The 22,075-nt window shown below is 37.6% G+C and overlaps 1 protein-coding gene and 2 long non-coding RNA genes across 14 annotated transcripts in view; 1 reads left to right on the top strand and 2 right to left on the bottom strand.

Moving 5' to 3' along the window:
* Nucleotides 1-5,815, top strand: part of LOC101160492 (ras/Rap GTPase-activating protein SynGAP) — a 56,750-nt gene extending 50,935 nt beyond the window's left edge. For 9 of the 11 annotated variants that reach the window (XM_078954988.1, XM_078954990.1, XM_011480774.4 and 6 more), the window contains 2 exons: nucleotides 1,953-2,025; nucleotides 3,479-5,815. In XM_078954988.1, the coding sequence (XP_078811114.1) occupies nucleotides 1,953-2,025; nucleotides 3,479-3,517 (112 nt within the window). In that variant the 3' untranslated portion in view covers nucleotides 3,518-5,815. The remainder of the gene's footprint in view (nucleotides 1-1,952; nucleotides 2,026-3,478) is intronic. The other 2 variants (XM_078954991.1, XM_078954992.1) reach the window with 2 other exon arrangements.
* A 7,371-nt stretch (nucleotides 5,816-13,186) lies between these two features.
* On the bottom strand, nucleotides 13,187-13,636 carry LOC144995351 (uncharacterized). The gene is made up of 2 exons (XR_013658910.1): nucleotides 13,498-13,636; nucleotides 13,187-13,399 (listed from the first exon to the last, which is right to left on the bottom strand). It is a non-coding gene; the product is annotated as an uncharacterized LOC144995351 (long non-coding RNA).
* A 2,952-nt stretch (nucleotides 13,637-16,588) lies between these two features.
* LOC144995350 (uncharacterized) lies at nucleotides 16,589-19,018 on the bottom strand. 2 transcript variants are annotated; one of them, XR_013658909.1, is made up of 5 exons: nucleotides 18,899-19,018; nucleotides 18,316-18,373; nucleotides 18,112-18,173; nucleotides 17,205-17,300; nucleotides 16,589-16,715 (listed from the first exon to the last, which is right to left on the bottom strand). It is a non-coding gene; the product is annotated as an uncharacterized LOC144995350 (long non-coding RNA). The 2 variants fall into 2 exon arrangements; XR_013658908.1 differs by lacking the exon at nucleotides 18,899-19,018 and having other exon boundaries at nucleotides 18,316-18,527.
* Between the last annotated feature and the right edge of the window lie 3,057 nt (nucleotides 19,019-22,075).

Here is a 22,075-nt window from a genome sequence, read left to right as displayed (position 1 = left end):
GGTTTTAATTGGAGCTACAGCATCAATGGCTGACTGCAGTTTGTTGTTAAAATGTTCAACCATAAAAACCACTTGATGCAGGTAAAATCTGAGCGGGAGTTTGATGTAAAATGTTGATAAAATTTGCAGCCACGTCAGGAGTAATGTAATGTGTCCTTACAGTTCTCGCTGGAGCTTCCTGTCGAGTAAAACATGTGATGTTAAAAAATACGCAATAGTGTTCTGACACAGCCATGGCAGCAACAGAGGACACACTGCAGGACAGACCATGGGTTATGACCAAGTCTAGAGTGGGCCCCCTGCTGTGGGTAGGCTGTGTGACATGCTGTGTAAAATCCATGCAATGCAAAAGGTTAAGAAACTAATTTACATATGCATGACTATCTTTATCCACGTGTAGGTTAAAATCCCCAGTTATTAGAACTCTACTATGTTTACAGTGTATAAATGATAAAAAATCTGAAGGTGGCTTTGGTGGTCTGTAAACAGTAACACATAAAATAGGCGGGCTGTTAAAAGAAAATCATAATGCTCAAATGAGGAGTAGCTATTTAGCGTAATTGTTTTTGTTGCAAATGAGTCACAAGCAATCGATGCAGTGCCACCGCCTTTTTTATCTCCCCTAATAGAAAATAAAAAGTTAAAATCTAGTGGGGAAGCTTTAGTGAGAACAACAGGAGCGTCAGTACCCAGCCAGGTCCCAGTTAAAAAAAGGCAATCTATGTTGTTTTCTAAAATGAGCTCATTCACAATAAAAGATTTATTTGAAAGAGAGCGAATGTTTAAAACAGCAAACTTTAAGGCTGTGTGTGGATTGATTCATCTTTGTTGTCCAGTGATGTGTGAATGTGATTGAGATATCTGACTGTGGAGCTGGTGGGTCTGAGCCGGGGGTGTTTATGAAATCTGCTTGTTATGCGAACTGTGATGTGTTGTGGGATAGATGTGGTTTTAACTGAGGGTGGATTCTGGTGGTGGTCCAGTCAGTCAGTGAGCAGTTTAGCAGAGCGGAGTGTGACTTCAATGTTCATGGATAGAAGTTGAGATCCTGTTTGGTTTGGGTGGATGCCGTCTGGTTTAAAGAGATTTGGTCGATTGAAGACGGTGGTGAAATGATCAACATATGGAATATTATTAGAAATGCAGTGTCCTTTAAGCCAGATGTGAAGTTGTCGCAGACGGCTGAATTTAATGTCTCCAAAGCGGGGAGATGGAAGCGGACCGGAGATGATGCACTGTTTGTCCAGCTGCTTGATGGAGTGGATGAGAGTGATGAAGTCCTTCTTGAGGGTCTCAGATTTCTGAAGCTTAAGGTCATTCACTCCTGCGTGGACAATTATAGTGTGAACGGGGGGGGGGGGGGGGGGTTGTGATGGGCAAGCTGGTGGGCAGAGTTGGCAATGTCATGGACGAGTTCGCCTAGGTGACAGGAAATGCGGCTCCTGTTAACGCGGACATGCTTGACCATTGAGGTTCCCACGACAAAGGAGCCAGGGGGGTCCCCTTGGAGTGAGCGGGCCCGTCGCAGCAGGACAAGCGGGAGTTGGTGCACACCTGTTGCGTGAGGGGAAGAGGCCGATGAGGGGGGTGAGCCGCCAGGAAGAGGAGAGGTGGCGGCACGCATCGCAGCACCTGCCGCGGGGGGAGAGGGAGACACAGCGGGCTTTGAACTTTGACTGAGTTTGATCAATATCAAAATTCTATTCAAAAATGTGAACACTCCAGCATCTCCAGCACTCATTCCTCATCCCCTGCTTCTCAACAGCTGAATCTGAAGGAAGCTCAGATTCAGCCCTGCACAGCTCTGAGGAGAACTGATTGTGCACACAAACATCTCAAGATCTTAATATCACCATATGGCCGCAGAATCCTACAGCAAATCTGAAGAGCACCGGGTTTTTAATTCTCCTTTTCTCATCCGGTTTTGTTTGTTCTTATTTTCCTGTTGTCAGACTCCTGGCTGTGGAGGATGAGCTGAGAGGGGGTGCCATTCCTGATATTCAGCCTCGAATCCTCACAGACCAGGTTTGTGCCTGTGTCTACATCTTTTATCATCCTTACTTCCTAAACCAGACATGTTCTAAATCACTTTGCTTCATTTTTGCATCATATTTAGAACATTCGCCAAAGAGAAGTTTGGTGTTGGCGTCACCTAATCCCATTTCTCAATGCCACAACATTTCACCACTAACACCCCAGGAGTAGATAGATAGTCCTGATCATGAAAACATCAAGAGCGGGTTTATGGAGATCAAACTGATGCATCTATTTAAAGAAACTGCTAGATTTCAAAGCCAGTTTGGAGATTATTTGCATTAAAAACTTGACTATATAGGACAGTGACTCATCAGAGTAATTTTGCTCCATGAATACAGCTCGTGGGCTGAATTGTGACGCAGGTGTTCTCATAGATAGACAAAATGTCATCTAGATATAGAAATGTTTCTGCTGTGAGATTGGTTCGAATGCCAGATAAACATACAAATTAAGTCATTTATTTACTTATTGCTCTGTAAAAGTAGTATAAAAGCTTTCTTTTACAGTCCTACCAAAGTATTTATGGTAAAAAAGAAAAAGTACCTTTGAATTACTGCTGTTCAGTTTGTTAAAAAAATTGTTCTGTGAATTAGAAATTCAAAAAATGATATTCTTTGAAATTAGGAGAATGCTTTTAATACAGTAATATTTAAAACCTAATAAAAGAAACCTAATCTCTTTAAAAATTTAATTAATAAGTTTAAGTATGTTCCAAAGAAAAATGTGAAAAAATATAACTTTTTGGGGGGAAAAAATGCAGATTTGTAAGCTTTTCTGCAAAACTGTCAAATATCTAAATTATAAATCTAATACACGAGTTATAAATTCCATTTTTCTGGTTTAATACTTTGGCATGCATCACTACCTAAATTTGGCCAAGAGTGAATAGACAGTGCTGGTTTCTTTTATTTCTTTAATGTTTTGTGTGCAGTTGCCTCATTAAACCTGTGTCTTTATTGTTCTGCTGACATACTGAATAATATTTTGGAGCAATGCATTCATTGTTGTTTAAAATGTGTAGGTGTAACTCACTGACTGTATACGAGAACTGGACCGAGTGAGTGTGACGCCACCGTTAGAAAATGGCTTACTTCCAGTTCTAACCAAATCAAGTCCATTCGGTCGCCATTTTTTCGCGATACTGGCACCACCATGTTGGAACCAGAAATCGTTAATAAGCGGTGGTAGATCTGAATAAACTTTTATCTAACAATTTTTACAACTTTAATCTCGTAATCTCTCAACCTTTAACATTTGAAATTACTTTATTTTTTGTAAAATTTTGACTTAATTTTATGACTTTATTCTTGTACATTTTCACTTCTTTCTCATATATTTATCTTTTTTTTAAATCTTACAGAGGCCCTAATACTTTGTTGTAGGTTTTAGTCAAGTTTTAGTTGAAATCTGTGTTATTTACTGTCTCTTTTCTTCTGTTCAGTCTATCAGCCAGGGCTATGGGGGCCACCCAGGATCCTGACTGTCAGCTCCAAAGTGACCAGAGTTCATGATGGTCACTCAAGTGTAAGAGGGCTGATTCAGATGTTCCTTAAGGAAAAACCCCAATCAAGACAGAGCTCTGCAAAGGACACCTGGATGCATCATGTCACAACAACATCGAGAACAAGAACAAACACATGCACAATTTAAAAATTTAGCCTCAACCCAACCTTGACAATCATCCTGATGTGAGGACCAATATGTGTGGGGATTTCTTTGCACATATTGACTGAAATATAAGCCAGTGCCACAATAATGGCAATAGTGTACCTACTGACATTTTGAAACTGTACAGCAGAATGTAAAACCGGGTGTTAAAACAAAAGCAGGAAGATGGAGTGAGATTTTACCATCCAGCTTGTAACAAACACAGTTATCCATCATGGCAACACTCCCAACAACCTGTTGTTACAAGATGCGCCATCAATGATTTTGCCATGCAGAATCCAAACAAAGACCTGTTTTCTCTTTGATTATTGGACGACAATGAAACAATTAAACAATGTTTAGTTTAATATAGAGATTCTGTAAGTTTTGCAATTCGATATACAAGTCCTACTATGAGTTGCTTCACACAAAATCCTTATCATCTCGTTTATTTTTTCCTTTGCACAGTTTAGACTTTCAATGTATTAAATAGCTAATTATTTTAAAACTCAACATTTATTAATTATTTTAGTCGAATTCTTTTTTATTGTAACAAATTATATTCTAAGTATACTTAGCAATTCAAAGCAGTGATACAAAGAGGAATACTAGTTTATATCAAACGGCACCCAGATTTTTTAGCAGAAGTCAGTATTAATGCTGTAAATTTGTTAAGCTGTTCTTACTAAATGCAGTAAAAAGTTTCCAAGATAAATTTGAAGTTTCTTTCAACATCAAGACTCTGTTTAATTGAACAGAAAATGCTAAATAAAAGGTAGTTTCCTTTGGTTTGGTTTTACACTGTACCGCTTAGGTAGGACGAAAACATCATGCAGTAACAACTGCTTGTTTGGGGGCACTGTTTTCCTAGAACAAGCTTTAACAAGAAACAAAGCAAAAAGAAAAACAAAAAACAAACAAACACAGAAAACACAAAGAGAATTGGCCAGTAACAATGAAGGAGTGTCTTCACGTGATTACTACACCATACATTCAAGTCTATTCTTTTTAGTACGTAGCACTTCTTTTGGATTGGGCTGTAGGCAGTTTTTTAAAATTCAAAATACAGCATCACTGTGTTTTTCACACTGTAGGGCGCACCAAGTTATAGTGCGAGCGTCAATAAATGGTCTAGTTTCGAACTTGTTTGCACCAAACTATAAGGCACACTAAGCAAGACAAAAGGGTCAACGATAAATCCATCAGTCAGCCAGACTCTATTAACTGGGTTTACAGTAGTTCTAGAACTTGTTTGTAACATGCGACACGTTAGCTACACTACCCTACTTTCTGTCTTTATTAGTAACACGTGTAAAAACAAAGGTTGTGTCCGTATTCCCACCCTAACCCCTAACTGCTAAAAAATGATATAGTGCGGCACTATGTAGTGCCGTGAATTTTAAAAGCAACTCGGACACCATGCTCACTACTTTTTTTTTAATGGTGGATATGACGTCATTGATTTCACGAAGTTAAAATCGAATTAAAATGAGCTTTTTGTGACGATAACTTGAGTCCACAGTCTTTTGAAGGTAAAAATGTTGATGGTTTATCAAAAAATTACATTTAAATACATTTTTTTTATTAAATGTTCCGACACAATGCATTGGGTTCTATATTCAATAACAATAACACCTAACCTTAAATGCTATAAAAAAAAAAAAAAACCAGACTGGTACCGCTAAAACAAACATTACTGTGACTGCCCTAGCTTTTAACCTTGTTAGTAAAACAACACAGTTTAATAACGCTACATGTTACCTGCATTAGCAAATTCACAATAATACCCATCCTTGTTTGCAACCCTAAAAACAGACTGATGCAGCTAAAACAAACGTTACTGTGATTATGCTAACTCCCAACCTTGTTAGTAACACAAAAAATATTGTCCACCACTGCTACACGTTAGCTGCGTTAGCATATTCCCAATAATACCTAACTTTGTTTGCATCTTGTAAAAAAAAACAAAAATAAAAAACAGACTGATACAGCTAAAATAATTGTTACTGTGACTAGGCTAACTCCTAATCTTGTCAGTAACGTGCAATGAAAACTCAGTTCGACACCACTACATGTTAGAAATGTTAGCATGTTCCCAATAACACCTAATGTTGTTTGCATTTTGTAAAAATACATAGTGATACCTCCAAAAAATTGTTACTGTGACCACGCTAACTACCAACCTAGCACAACCAGATTGTAAAGTTCACTGTTTTTTTGAAAAGAAATTAAAGTTTTTAGGTGCGCCTTATAGTGCGGAAAAATATTTAATTTTTTTTTTTTTTTTTTGCCTATATAGCTAAAATGCAATGAAACTAAAGGAATCATATACATGGAGTAGACAGCTTTAGGCACTTGCTAAACGAGACGGGTCTATGTGTAGACCAAACAGTGTGAATGCAGCCTTAAAATAATTTTAAAGAATTCATAGCAATTTAGGGAAAAAAGATATTTAAATTACTTTTTTGTAATGCACATTAAATAAGCTATTTTACTTAAATAAAGTTTGTTAAGTTTTTCTTTTTTTCATTTCCCCTAACAGTTGTGAATTAGTCACTTTGAGTTGATGTATGAGACAAAACAAACATTGAAACACAATGCCTTTACTTTTAGGTATTTTTTTTTCCTATTCCCAAACCTTTTTTGCTTATGAGATTTAGTAATAAAAATACCACCCTTTTTTTTAGAATGGGAAAGAAATTTAAAATTTCAACCCATGTTTAACTAGAGAATCATAAAATTATTGCTAGAAATGATAAAACCTTTGCCTTACCCCCTTTGTAACACTGGTTTGAAATGTGGAAATGAGGAACTGTGATGACTCTAATCATATAAAAATGTGCATTTACATACCTAAAATATATCAACTAGTGTATTAACTGTTTGTGTTATGTTTCTAGAACACAGATGTACGAAAGTTTAACATGTCCTTTGAAAATGCTGATATTCTAATTTACAAAACAACTTTTAGACTCGACTTTCTTATTGTAAGGCCTCTTTTTTTTGTCCAACCCGCTAACTCTTCCATCTTTTTTGCGAAGAGCGTGGCATTCAGTCTTTTGCATTATACAGCATGAGGTTTAGTTGAAGAAATAAGTGGACATCAGAGGACGGACAGGGAGAACAACAGAACATAAAGAAGCAGGGATATGTAGTATATGTGCATAGGATTTGACCGCCTTACAGTTTGCAACAGGGCCCAAAAGTAACGCCAATACAAAAACCTGTAAACTTTGTATAATAAATGTCCTTTTTTGTAGTTAAGTGATAAATTAATAAACAGTGATAGTTAACTGAATGTTAGTCAGAACCATATCTACATAACAGATTTTCTGATTCATAGGATTTAACCTTTTGCCTTTTAAAGACATTATTTCAAGATAAATGATACAAAAGTTAAATGTTTATGTTACCTAACATGTATAAAATAGCGTAGTGTATATCTATTCTTATATGTAAAACGTATTGAAATCAAGGGTAGACCTTCAGGCATGCTGAAGTTGTGGCAAAAGCTAATAACTCTTAATGCTGCAATCCAGAACGACAGTGCTATACGGGAAGACAGCCAATTAAATTCCCAGCGGAGCACTTTTCCGTTTCAGATGACGTAATTATGAACTTTAGCTCACCAATGTTTTAAAACCAAAATAGATGTGGTGCTTTTAAAAATGCTGGATTGCAGTTTTAAGTTTTTTTTCTTCGTTTTTGCTCAAAATTATGAGTTTTTATTATTTTTATTTTTTTTGGAATACAATTCTTTAATAGTCACACTGTCTTTTTTCAAATTTACAGATAGCTACTATCCATTGTCTTTAAGATATGCTTTTAAAGATCTAAAACTATTTAAGATGTCCATGTATCATTGAACAGTTGTCTGTTTTAGCTGCAGTGGTAGCGTGCTACCTCTAAATCCTGTCCTCATTGGGAATTTATTGAGAAAAATCTGGATTTTTCTAAGAAACCTCTAGTTGCTAACATTCGTTCTATAAACTTACTACTGTCATAAGTATCACTGAAATTACTCCAGATGTTGTTCTCAGAGGGAACTTTTTAACTGTCAAAGCCACAAAAACGTAAACATTTGTTTTTTTGATGAAAATGTACTTAATGCAAAGAAATTCAAAGATCACAGCGACATTTAATAAAGCAAAACGAATAATAAAAAAAATCATTAAATTTTATAAATCAAAACAACATTCCAAATCAAAATACAACAAAAAAAAATTTCAACTAAATTAAAAAAAAAGTTTCAGAAAACAAAAGTAATTTCCAGAAATCAAACTGAAATGTTAAACAACAAAACACAATAAGACACAAGAAAAGGTTGGTATCATGGGACGATGCTGATTGGATGATGAAATTTGAGTTTTAATGTTTTGTTTGTTTGTTTTTTGGTTTGTTTTAATGTGTCTTTCATGTCCACACACTAATAAAAGATTTAAGTGCAATGCATATCCAATATTGCTTAATGTCAAATAACTTGGCTAGAAGGATGGAGTAACATCATCAAATCAGGATGTCCCATGCTACCTACCTTTTCCTGTTTCCGTAAAAAAAAACAAAAAAAAAAAACACTTTGAGAAATTTTTTTTTCTATAAATTAAAATGAAATGTTGAAAAGTTTTCAGAGTTTTTCTTTTTTTTTCTTTTTTAAGAGAAACCAGAAAAAGTAGGTACTGTGGGACATTGCTGATTGAATGGTGACTATGTTGGTTTAGACTACATCATAGTTTGCCCACTTGACTCACTGAAATAGGTACCTATGTTGTAGGTTGACAAAAGAAATTTAAATGATGAGGAATTTGTCTAACTTGACATTAGAAAGCCCTTGTGTCTTAACCCATATGTCTGTCCATCATTTTCAATCAAATGATGGCGTTATTATACTGGATATGCTCGGGGCTACTCGTAAAAATTCTGTTGGTGTGTGGACATTGAAGACGCATTTAAAAAAACCTCAAACATCAAAAAATCAAACAGCATCATCAAATCAGCGATGTCCCATAGTCCATACCTTATCAGCGATGTCCTATAGTACTTACCTTATCAGAAATGTCCTATAGTACCTACCTTATCAGAAATGTCCTATAGTACCTACCTTATCAGCGATGTCCCAAAGTCCCTACCTTATCACTGACGTCCTATAGTACCTACCTGATCAGCGATATCCTATAGTACCTACCTGATCAGCGATATCCTATAGTACCTACCTTATCAGCGATGTCCTATAGACCCTACCTTATCAATTCAATTCAATTAAATTCAATTTTATTTGTATAGCCCAAAATCACAACAACAGTCGTCTCGATGGGCTTCAAAGTAAAACATGAACTCAAAAGGATCACGAATACAAAGAGTTCAATAGGAAAATACTAAAATGAACTTACAAACTGACTGAGCTATACTGGCATCCCTGCCCTTAGACCCCCCTTCGCGGTAAGGAAAAACTCCCAAAAAAACGGATTCCGGAAAAAACGAAGAAACCTCAGGGGTGCCCACATGAAGGAGGGATCCTCCCCCAGGACAGACAGGCGATTTACCAGAACTCTTAGAGAAGAATTAACTTATCTAAATCTACAACTACATATATAAAGTCCAGCAGACGAGCTTCATCCAGCTGTGGTTAGGGGGACAGTCAAAGGCGCGAGTCGAGCCGGAGACAGGAACCACATCCAGGTGTAGGAGCAGGAGCAGAGACGAGGGACTCGGTCAGGTACAGGGCAGAGACGAGCCAGAGATGAGCCAGAGGCAGGATCCACAGCCAGGTGTAGAGCGGGAGCAAAGGCAAGGTAGACGGTCAGGAACTGGAGCACGGATGAGCCAACAGGAGTCTGGAAGCACTCCCAGTCCCCAGGAGGGGAGAGGGAAAGAGGGACAATACATGAATCGCACTGTACCAAACAGAGGCATGGAGAACTAAATGATGAATAATGATTAAGAATAGAGGAGAGGAAGGGTAGAAGTAGATGAGAAAAGAGGACAGAACCCCAGAGCACCATAGTTACCCCAGCTTCAACTTCTAGCAGCCTTTTAAAACAAATAGTTACTATTAAGTTTAATTTAAACAAATTAACATTAAGTTAAATAATCTCTGAATACTAACTAGTCTGACAATAAGCCTGTCCAAAGAGAAATGTTTTCAGTCTAACTTTGAATGTAGAAACTGAATCGGCCTCTCTTACATGAGCTGGGAGCTTATTCCATAAGACAGGGGCTTGGTGGCTAAACGCTCTACCTCCAACCGTACTTTTACTAATTCTAGGAACCACAAGCAGTCCTGCATTTTGCGAGCGAAGTGTTCTTATTGGATGGTAATCAGCGATGTCCTATAGTACCTACCTTTTCAGGGATGTCCCAGAGTCCCTACCTTATCAGCGATGTCCTATATTACCTACCTTATCTCTGATGCCCTAGAGTCCCTACCTTATCAGCGATGTCCTATAGTCCCTACCTTATCAGCGATGTCCTATAGTACCTACCTTATCAGCGATATCCTATAGTACCTACCTTATCAGCGATGTCCTATAGACCCTACCTTATCAATTCAATTCAATTAAATTCAATTTTATTTGTATAGCCCAAAATCACAACAACAGTCGTCTCGATGGGCTTCAAAGTAAAACATGAACTCAAAAGGATCACGAATACAAAGAGTTCAATAGGAAAATACTAAAATGAACTTACAAACTGACTGAGCTATACTGGCATCCCTGCCCTTAGACCCCCCTTCGCGGTAAGGAAAAACTCCCAAAAAAACGGATTCCGGAAAAAACGAAGAAACCTCAGGGGTGCCCACATGAAGGAGGGATCCTCCCCCAGGACAGACAGGCGATTTACCAGAACTCTTAGAGAAGAATTAACTTATCTAAATCTACAACTACATATATAAAGTCCAGCAGACGAGCTTCATCCAGCTGTGGTTAGGGGGACAGTCAAAGGCGCGAGTCGAGCCGGAGACAGGAACCACATCCAGGTGTAGGAGCAGGAGCAGAGACGAGGGACTCGGTCAGGTACAGGGCAGAGACGAGCCAGAGATGAGCCAGAGGCAGGATCCACAGCCAGGTGTAGAGCGGGAGCAAAGGCAAGGTAGACGGTCAGGAACTGGAGCACGGATGAGCCAACAGGAGTCTGGAAGCACTCCCAGTCCCCAGGAGGGGAGAGGGAAAGAGGGACAATACATGAATCGCACTGTACCAAACAGAGGCATGGAGAACTAAATGATGAATAATGATTAAGAATAGAGGAGAGGAAGGGTAGAAGTAGATGAGAAAAGAGGACAGAACCCCAGAGCACCATAGTTACCCCAGCTTCAACTTCTAGCAGCCTTTTAAAACAAATAGTTACTATTAAGTTTAATTTAAACAAATTAACATTAAGTAAAATAATCTCTGAATACTAACTAGTCTGACAATAAGCCTGTCCAAAGAGAAATGTTTTCAGTCTAACTTTGAATGTAGAAACTGAATCGGCCTCTCTTACATGAGCTGGGAGCTTATTCCATAAGACAGGGGCTTGGTGGCTAAACGCTCTACCTCCAACCGTACTTTTACTAATTCTAGGAACCACAAGCAGTCCTGCATTTTGCGAGCGAAGTGTTCTTATTGGATGGTAATCAGCGATGTCCTATAGTACCTACCTTTTCAGGGATGTCCCAGAGTCCCTACCTTATCAGCGATGTCCTATATTACCTACCTTATCTCTGATGCCCTAGAGTCCCTACCTTATCAGCGATGTCCTATAGTCCCTACCTTATCAGCGATGTCCTATAGTACCTACCTTATCAGCGATGTCCCATAGTACCTACCTTATCAGCGATGTCCTATATTACCTACCTTATCTCTGATGCCTTAGAGTCCCTACCTTATCAGCGATATCCTATAGTCCCTACCTTATCAGCGATGTCCTATAGTACCTACCTTATCAGCGATGTCCCATAGTACCTACCTTATCAGCGATGTCCTATAGTACCTACCTTTTCTGGTTTCTTATTATGTTTGATTTATTAACATTTCATTTTGACTTCTGGAAATTGCTTTTGTTTCATTTTATTCGTTCCATTTTTTGAAATTGTGTTTAGGCTTATGGGATTTTGTTTTGAAATCCAAATGTAATAACATTTTGTCTTTTTATTATTTGTTTGACTTTTTTCATTGTCGTTGCTATCTTTGAATTTTGTTTGCATTATTTTATCTGTTGGTGTGCTGTGAACTTCAGGGCGACCATAGATTTACAGCTAAACACGAATTGAAGCACATGGGAAACAGGATGATTTTATTGTGGTTGGCTCTTTGCTCTTGCCTGTCTTTAAAAATGTATAACTTAAATGTTATTTTTTAATTTACCACAAATCTTCCTTTTGTTAATCCAACTGAAGAAGTGAACTGATCGACTACGGAAATAAAACTTTGGGGAATATTAAAAAAAAAGAAGATAAAAAAAAGTGCTTTTAGAAATTTTAGGATGATCCTTTGTTGAATCAAAGGAAAAGTAACTGGGTGCAGCTAATGCAGAATCTAACAGAAGAGATTATTTATCCTACATATATATTTTGAGAAATAGTATATTCCATTAATCAGTATATTTATGTTTCTAAAATGGATGTATAGCATTTTGGAATTGATCAATATTTTTCTTGGCAGCTATTATTCTGCACAATTAAGGAAAAGTCACAAATGTCACAAATATGTTGATGAGATTTTTGACTTGAATTAGGCCTAATGGATGTAATACCTTAATTTACTTGACATTTTGTTTGAAATAAGCCATGCCCCCATTGATAAGCCATACCCTCCAGATCCCTCATGTTGTGTGCTGGATGTTTAAATGTTGGTAGTTTAATTTATAATTGTAGTTATAGTAGGTATGATTGCGACTGTAATTATAACAAGTGTGTGTATATTTGATTGATATAATTCTTTTTTTTGAACACAGGGAATGTATTCATATTACAGGTGATTTTTCTGAGTGATTTCAATAAATTAATAACTCTCAACTTGTGATTTGTTAGTTTTTTTTAACATTTGGCGAAATACAAAAAAAATATAAAAGATTAAATAAAACAAGGCAAGAATCAATTTAAATCGTTCTCAGATTATATTAGATAATACAAGAGTACTTGCTCTGGTAATGCTAGGTTGGGGGTGTGGATCATGTAAACAGAGAGCTCTCAGCAATGGGGAGGGGACGGAGGGGGCGAAGTTGCTCAGCCCCAGCGGTCTCGCCCCCAACTCCGAAGCTCCGTGCACACAGTCTTGCCAACGCACATACAAGCGACCATTTCCAATGCGAGTCTATGTAAACACGCATTTCGGTCTGCCACGTTCAAGATAAGAAAAGGTAAGATAAGACTTTATTATTCCCACGATGGGGAAATTCTTTTGTCTGCAGCAGCAAAAAAGACATCTAGATAGGAAAGTGACATCCAGAATGGCAAAAGTGGCATTAGAAATTGCCTGGTTCCAGGTGCTGGAACCAGGAAGGAAAACACAGGTGAGTTATGTGGTAATAGAGCAATAGAGTTTATTTTATCCGGTGTGGCTTGAAGTCGTGGCGAGGCTGGAGGCTTAATCGTGGCTCGTGACGTGGCTGGAGGGTTAGTAGTGGCTTTGGGCATGGCTGGAGGTTAAGGCGTGACGGGATGTTTCCAGGAACTTCCGTGAGGAAACTTCTGCTCTGGGAGACGGGAGACTCAGGTGACCTCTCGTGGTTAGTAGTCCTGTAGACGAGGCGTAAAGTGAGATTAGGCAAGAGCAAAAACACATGAGCTGAGAATAAACTTAGTGACCAGACTGTGCACCATCAGGGGCAACGTACCGGCGATGAATGCTGGCACTGGATCTCCTTAAGAAAGTCTGGAGGGTGATGAGGTGAGTGGCCACAGCTGGTACATGTCAGGAGCAGATCATAGACGGGAGGGGGAGGAGAGCTGCCAGAGGCACCATGAGAATTCAAGCAAAATGACCTTTGGGTTTGACAGTGCAACATTATGAAAGTACAGAAGAACATCTGCAACCTTCATGACAAATTAAATTAATTAACGCAAAAAAATGAAAAAACAAACCAAGCAACTGTTATAAAAACAAAAATGACTGAAACAACAATTGCAGAAATAAATGAAAAAACACTGCGTGGGCACATGGTGTGTCACTGCAGCAGCGTGTTGTACAGTCTGATGGCTGTGGGGAGGAATGACCTGTGGTGGCGCTCCTTCTTGTTGAAGGAGCTGGTCAGCACCTCTACAGTTTGGTGCAGGGGGTGGATGGGGTTATCCATGATGGATGTTAGCTTAGCCAACATCCTCCTGTCCGCCACGTCCTCCATGGACACCAGTGTGCAGCCTTGGACAGAGCCGGCCTTCTTAACCAACATATGAGGGGCCGTATAAGACATTATTTATTCTGAACCATTCACATTCATACATTCTTGCTCTCACAGTCATATATACTCTCTTTCGCATACATATATTCTCTTACGCATCCATATATTCTCTCTCTCACATTCATACATTCTTGCTCTCACAGTCATATATACTCTCTTTCGCATACATATATTCTCACTTGCACATCCATATATTCTCTCTCTCGCATGCATATATATTCTCTTACGCATTCATATATTCTCACTTGCACATCCATATATTCTCTCTCTCGCATGCATATATATTACTTTACACATCCATACATTCTCACTCTCATTGTCACTCTTAAAAAAGAATGTATGTATGTGAAAGACAAGTATATATGAACGTGTGAGGAAGAGTTTATATGTGTGTGTGAGAGAGGAGTATGCATGAAACGGAAGTTACTTTGCATGAAAAGGAAGGCACTTTGAATGAAAAGGAAGGCACTTTGAATGAAACGGAAGGCAGATGATTTCTCGTGCTCTGATTGGACGAGAGGCCGCCACCTCCCATTTTGAACAGACGCTAACACGAACCAATAAGAAGGCCATCGGAACCTTAAGAAATATTTTATCTTCACCTCAAGTGGTCACAAATCTGTCTGCATCTCTAGAGACACAAAGGAATGTCTCAAATACCAATAATGGTAATAGAAGTGCCACCGAAACAGAAAATCCGTATCCACCTTATTCCTAGCCCCCATGAGCCTTTGCGTGAATTATGGGCGACACTTCCTGTAGACGCTGGAACACGCATTTACATTAAAACAAATTCCTCTTGTTTTCGATCCATAACTACATATAAATGTGGGAAAACCAGCTGTCATTTCTTAAAAAAGGCAACGGTGAGGTGGAGATGAAATATTTGTTAAGGTTCCGATGGCTGCAGGACCCCCGTGGCTATTTCTTGCCGGTTCGTTTTTAAAAAAAAATAAACTTTATTAACAATATCTTGCACATACAAAATACCAAACACAAAACTCCACTGTGTGCAAAATACAATCTTCACGTTCGCCATGAGAATGAACAAAAAAACATAATGATAACCATGTAAAACAGGTTATGCAAAAAGAAAACAAAAATAATAAGGCAAAGGAATCTGTTAAAGTTTCAGGAGAGACCATGTTTCAACTGTTCTGACAGCTTTTTTGTTAGTGGAAGATTTAATACTGTTCACATACAAAACCATTTCTTTCTGAAAAACATAAAACACGGTTTTTTTGTTGGCATATTTACACTTGTGTATAAAGTATTTAGCCATAATTATAAGTAAATTAACTACATATATTTTTTCTGCATTAAGTCTTTCTTGTGTAAAATATCCAAAAATAATATGCTCGTAAAATAATCTATAATCTTCACATAGATGAGTTCTTATAAAATGTATCACATCTTTCCAAAATAGTTGAGTGAAATAGCAAAACCAAAAAAGATGAGGCACAGTTTCTGGTGAGGAATGACAGAATGAACAGTTTATGTCCAGATCTTTTTTAAACTTAGTAAAGAAATGTTTCACTGGATAAAATTTGTGAAGAATTTTGAAAGAAATTTCTCTGATTTTATTGGTGATGAAATACTTTTGTGGCAGGGTCCAAACCTTTTCCCACTGAATTCTACATCCAAAGCTGTTCCAGTATGAGATAACATACGGTTTTGTGGCAATCTCATTTTGAAACAGAGAACGGATACTTTGATTATTCCTGCTAGCTGAAAAACATACCTTTCCACAACACAAGTCTGTTAATTTGGGATTTCTTGCTTGTTCATGTTAGCGTCTGCACTGTAATCCCTAGCGAGTTGACTGAACTTAAAAATTATTTTGTAACAGATTACGCAACAGTTAAGTTATATTATTAAAACTTTTAAGTTAACATTTATTAAAATTCATATTGTCAGTTGGCTTACATTTGTATTATTTCATATAAAAAATATTAAGATTCCTCAACTTATAAAAGAGAGATTATTTACTTAAAGTTTTTAATGTTTTCCAACTAAAAAACGCTTTAACTAACTATATTTTTATATTACTCAACTCATAAAATATGTAAAATTCACTCAAATGCTTTATAAATTCTTTAACTCATTAAATGTGTAGCATTGAAAATATTTAAAATTCTTCAGCTTAAAATGTATTCTAAACAGAGATATTGATACTGCCCCACTACATTTTAAAGGCTAACATTGATAAAAACCAACAAACGTGAAGGCCACACAATAGTGATTGCTTAATACACTTTTTTTAATTGCTCTTTAAAAAAAAGCACAAATATCAAGAGGATGAAGAAACAATAAGTGCAATAAAACTGCATTATAAGAGTGCCACACAACATATTGACAAAAAGAGTTGGTTTTGTATTTTACGGCAGAAAAAGCAAATGATCACAACAAAACACATTAGTTACAATAAATGTCCTTTCAGTGGTTTGCTGTCCTCAAGGCTCAAGACAGCATTCTGAATAAATATGAAGGCAAGTTCAAGTTTTTTGGGGTGCTGTAGGTCCAGAGCATAGATGTCCCCGAAGAGTTAGAAGAGATTAGTCAGCCAGATCTGTGGGACCACTGACGGCAGCATCCGGAGCGTCACCACGACAACTGAGAAGATACCCACAGCAGTGTCTGTGAGGTCTGGTATTCTGGAAAATACAAAACAAAAAACACAGATGAGTTCAGACCCTCAAAGATATTCATCACACTAATGTCCAAAACTGACATTCCTGCCATCTGTCAATAGGAATCTTTTCATGCTAACATTCTGTTAGCTTTTAATCAACTGGCTATGATGTTTTAAGGACCAACTCCAATTAAAATTGTGTTTTTAAAAAGTTCTTTAGCATTTTTCTGAAGGAGGACATTTATAAAATAATTTAAGACTAAAGCTTCATTTTTCTTTATTCAAATAATGATGGATCAGGAGCAGAAAAGGTAAACGAAACTCCACTCCTTCCAATCAGGAGTCCCTGATGTTCGCCTTTCATCTTCCGTCTCAGTTTTAAAACCATTTAAAAATATCACTCAGTTTACAAACTACAAACAATTGCCCTATTTATTATGTCACTCAATAAAATCTCAATCAATATTAAAGGATTAGTGAAAACCATTGACAGGGAGTCGTGTGCACTTACTGTACAGGTCTTGAAGAAGTTGGAGGCATCTTCATGCAGATAAACAGGAAGTGCAAGGAGGACAAGTGCCCGTCTCATGTTCACGTCACGCTGGTCCTAAAAGAATAAAAAGAAATATCCATTACCTTTGAAGCAAATGCAGAGCAAACACTTCCAATATTTACTTAAGGAACTTTAAGAAATAATAAAATGATACCTTTTCTAGATGTCTATTTCTAGTAAGAGGACAATACAGTGTTTATGTCATGATCCACTTCAGGTCAAAGACCCAAAGTCATTTGAAGGCAAGTTACACCGTGGCTTCTTACAGCTGTTTACAAATGATTTGTTATCCGTTTTTGAATTATGCACATTAGAAATTCACCTGGAGGTCATAAATCCTAACCAAGCTGGCCAGTTCCTGTCTGTTTTGGTGGACTTAGTCTCAGAAAAGGGCAGCTTTAAGTTACACAAACATGTAAAAACTGCACAATTTCCTCTGACTGCATCTACTCTACATAAATCCATTTCAGATCTTGACAGATGAGTTTTCATGGTTTCAAATGATGGAATGGTGCTAATGCAACATCATTTTATTATTGTAATATACTGTCATAAAGACATGACAATATTCCAAAGTGTCTCCACATACATGGCAGTGGAAACACTTTGGAATATTTGCTATGTAGTACTGCAGTATTATATGTAGTACTGCATAGTGCCAAAGTAACAGAACACAACTTGCACCTCCATTCCATTGTGCCACCTTCAGCCTGCAATCTAAATATGTTTAGTTAAATTGTAAATAATTTCAGCTCTATTTAGACCTTTGGCTAGTTAAAATGTGCATAAATGTTTCCATGCTGCCGTATAAATCTAATAATGGTAATAGTTCAGGATGAATGTATTAAATAAGTATAAAACTCACCCACTGACACCTCTTTTCTGGTGAAATGGTGACTTTCTGGTGAACTTTCTGAAGTTCAGTATCTGAAAAAGTCCAAAAGAGATTTTTCAATGTTAAAAAATGTTTCAATTATATTCTGATCAAAAAACATTTATTGCACTACACAACCTATTGCATTTTTTGTTTTTTTAAAATAGCTCTAGACAAATAACTGAGACAAGTTACCTCGCTGGCCTTGGCGTCTACCTGGAGGTGAAACACTGAACACTCTGTAGTTCGGTACCTGAACACAACACGAGCACGTTGATTAATTTATTTTTACAAAAACCTTTTTTATAACGGAGATCAGTGATTTATAAAAGCTTAAAGCTGCATTCAAAACCCAATGCTTCCATGTAGCAACCAGGCTTAAAACTGTTGGCGGTAGCTCCTCCCACACAACCGTTAGAGGCTTTGAGTGACATTTTTGGACAAATGTCCAGCAGCAAACTTTAGCCACAGACAGAGGCCTCCAACGCGAATTTCACACGCGGATCATGTTTAGTGTGATTGCAGCATAACAGATCATTTCTACCTCTGAAAAAAAAAAAAAAACCTCATCACTGTCGTAACTTACGGGCAGAAATGCATTTTGGGTTTGGCTCGCCATACGTCTTCTGCTAATATGACAAACTAATCATGTATAAATTTCCACATTAATCTCTAAAACAATCATAACACACATATGTTTAAACAACAGTAAACCACATTTACGGTAGTATAAGAGCATTTTTAAAGCATTCATTCATAAACCATGAACGATACTTACCAAATTAAATCAGGGCTGAAGACAAGACGGCACCATCAGCGATGAGGCGGATGAAAAAAAAACGAGGTTGGGGCGTCTTGAAGCGGGACGAAATCGCAACGCTTTGCAGAATAATAAAATGCTCGACTTTCAATTTCAAACGTCGCATACTCGCATTCGGCAAATCCAACATGGCCACCTGAGCTAACGTAGAGAAAACGAAAGACCCTCCCACCAGTACGTGATGACGTCATAACGCTACTTCACGGATCTTAAAATTTTTGAGTGCCAGATACAAATAAGCTTTAAAATATTTAGCACTGTTAAGTTAAATTTGAAAAAATCTTGATAGAGCTTAATACTTTATAGTTGAATCAACTACAAAATGACATTTAAGTTGTGTAACCTTAATAGTTATGAGTCAGTACAAGTGATAGGGTTTAGAGTGTGTTCAAAATGGGAGGTGGCGGCCTCTCGTCCAATCAGAGCACGAGAAATCATCTGCCTTCCGTTTCATTCAAAGTGCCTTCCGTTTCATTCAAAGTGCCTTCCTTTTCATTCAAAGTGCCTTCCTTTTCATGCAAAGTAACTTCCGTTTCATGCATACTCCTCTCTCACACGCACATATAAACTCTTCCTCACACGTTCATATATACTTGTCTTTCACATACATACATTCTTTTTTAAGAGTGACAATGAGAGTGAGAATGTATGTATGTGTAAAGTAATATATATGCATGCGAGAGAGAGAATATATGGATGTGCAAGTGAGAATATATGAATGCGTAAGAGAATATATATGCATGCGAGAGAGAGAATATATGGATGTGCAAGTGAGAATATATGTATGCGAAAGAGAGTATATATGACTGTGAGAGCAAGAATGTATGAATATGAGAGAGAGAATATATGGATGCGTAAGAGAATATATGTATGCGAAAGAGAGTATATATGACTGTGAGAGCAAGAATGTATGAATGTGAGAGAGAGAATATATGGATGCGTAAGAGAATATATGTATGCGAAAGAGAGTATATATGACTGTGAGAGCAAGAATGTATGAATGTGAGAGAGAGAATATATGGATGCGTAAGAGAATATATGTATGCGAAAGAGAGTATATATGACTGTGAGAGCAAGAATGTATGAATGTGAGAGAGAGAATATATGGATGCGTAAGAGAATATATGTATGCGAAAGAGAGTATATATGACTGTGAGAGCAAGAATGTATTAATGTGAATGGTTCAGAATAAATAATGTCTTATACGGCCCCTCATACCAACACATGTTCATCCATCGCTACGCAGTTTCTACGATTTTTTTGGGGCTCTAAGTACAAAACATACCGCCGGTGAATGGGCATTGCCAGTTAAACCAGGTTGAACTTTGACTGATCAGGGACTCGGATTTGGTAGTGACGTATGGATGGTGTTGTTTTTATATATGGAAATGGAGCTGTGAAAGAAAAATCCTGAAGCAAGATTGAAGAGATTTGCATCGCTTGGATATTTTGCACCAAACCTTTCCCAAATGCAGGTGGGGGGCATGCGCCAGTAAACTGTAGAAAAAGAAGATGAAGCCCCTCCCTGCTTATCCAGCGTGAACACAATGGGATAAATGTTTGGCAATTTTTTAACATGCATCAAATGCCCAATGTGTATGTAGCTTTAGACTACATCATATTTTGCCCAATTTGACCTAACTAACACAACCTTACTAGGTTGTAAAAACAAATTTAGATCATGAGGAATTTGCCTAGCTTGACATTAGAAAGCCCTATTCAAGCAAATATTTACATTAATTGAAACATTAGAAAATAGATCTTGAAATTTCTACATTTGTTTCCACATTTTGAACAGAAGTTATAACTCCATACTTGACTTTCCAAAAACCTTTGCTCATGCATTTGAAGAAAAAAAACCCAAGTTTTTTCCTCATAAAAATGAAATTAAATGCTAAAATAAGGCACATAGAATCGAGTCCTACCATCTGTTTTTTGGCTCTTAAAAAGATTGGGACCATTTTTCAGAGTAGTAACACAAATGTCACCTCAGATCTGCATGTGCAGTGAAATTAAAATGGCAAGTTTTTCCTTATGGCCAAGAGATTTCTTCCCACAATGCATGATTTCAGATTTTTCTAAATAATTTTCTGCTTGTAATAACCCCTGTAGTACAAGAAACATCTACCAACAAACTTTGCTTGGTCTAGATGGCGGATACAAATCAAGCTTAGTAGAAAGTCACTTTAACAGTTCATAGCAGAAGTGTCAAAATAAAGCTGTTTTTATCTGGCTGAAGATAAGAGTTATCTTTCTCTAGCTAATTGGTTTTTCCTTAAACTTAACATTTAATATAAATTATTGTACTATATTTTTGCTTTTTAGCATCTTGGACAAAATAGTGAAAAGATGCAAATGAGGTCAACTGATATTTTATCCTTGGGCAGCTCACAGCTGTCTCTGTCAAGGCTGCTCAGGATCCCACCACTTCACTCAACCCGTCTTTTTCTGGTGTCACTCCAATAAGTAAGCAGGTAATGAGGATGTCAGCTATTGTTCACAGGATAGGTACAGACTGACTGAGGATGAAGGGCTTCAACTGCATGACATGCTGGAAAACAGAGAAAAGAAAATCAATTTCACAGAGACTGCAGCTACTTCCCAACAGCAGGAACATTCCTTAGCCATGTTTGTTTTTATTACATTAATGGGACGACCGGCGCCGAGCAATCAACCCCATTGCTGAGGGGCTTTCTGTTTATCCCTTGTGCTATCTTGAGGGGTCCAGATGAACCCACTCCCAGCGTTAACGTGCCTTCAAGGCACGTTAACGTTGGGAGTGGGGTCATCTAGACCCCACAAGACAGTGCGCTAAACCTTTTTGCTTCAATGATTTGTGATCTTCACTGGTGTCCATGGGTTACATGAAATCTTTCCACCTTTATCCACCTTTGTCATGGTAGGGAGAACATGTCAATGTAAGGGTGGGGTCATCTAAGATAGCACAAGGGGTAAAGGTTTAAAGCTTAAGGGGGGGGGGGTAACTTTTAGGGTTTTTAGTGAAATTAATCTAATGCCACATTACCGGTTAGGAGCTATCCAGTTGTACAGTATTTAGACAGATTCCAGCTCCAAAGACGAAAACCAAAATCTATTTGTCTGCATCGGAATGGAGCGGAGCAGGGAGCCTGTGAC

This window comes from Oryzias latipes, chromosome 11 (assembly GCF_053564925.1).
Source record: "Oryzias latipes strain Hd-rR chromosome 11, Olatipes_Hd-rR_3.1".
In the NCBI taxonomy this organism is placed as follows: domain Eukaryota; kingdom Metazoa; phylum Chordata; class Actinopteri; order Beloniformes; family Adrianichthyidae; genus Oryzias; species Oryzias latipes.
The sequence above is the reverse complement of the archived record's forward strand: the minus strand, read 5'-3'. Positions and strand labels throughout refer to the sequence as shown.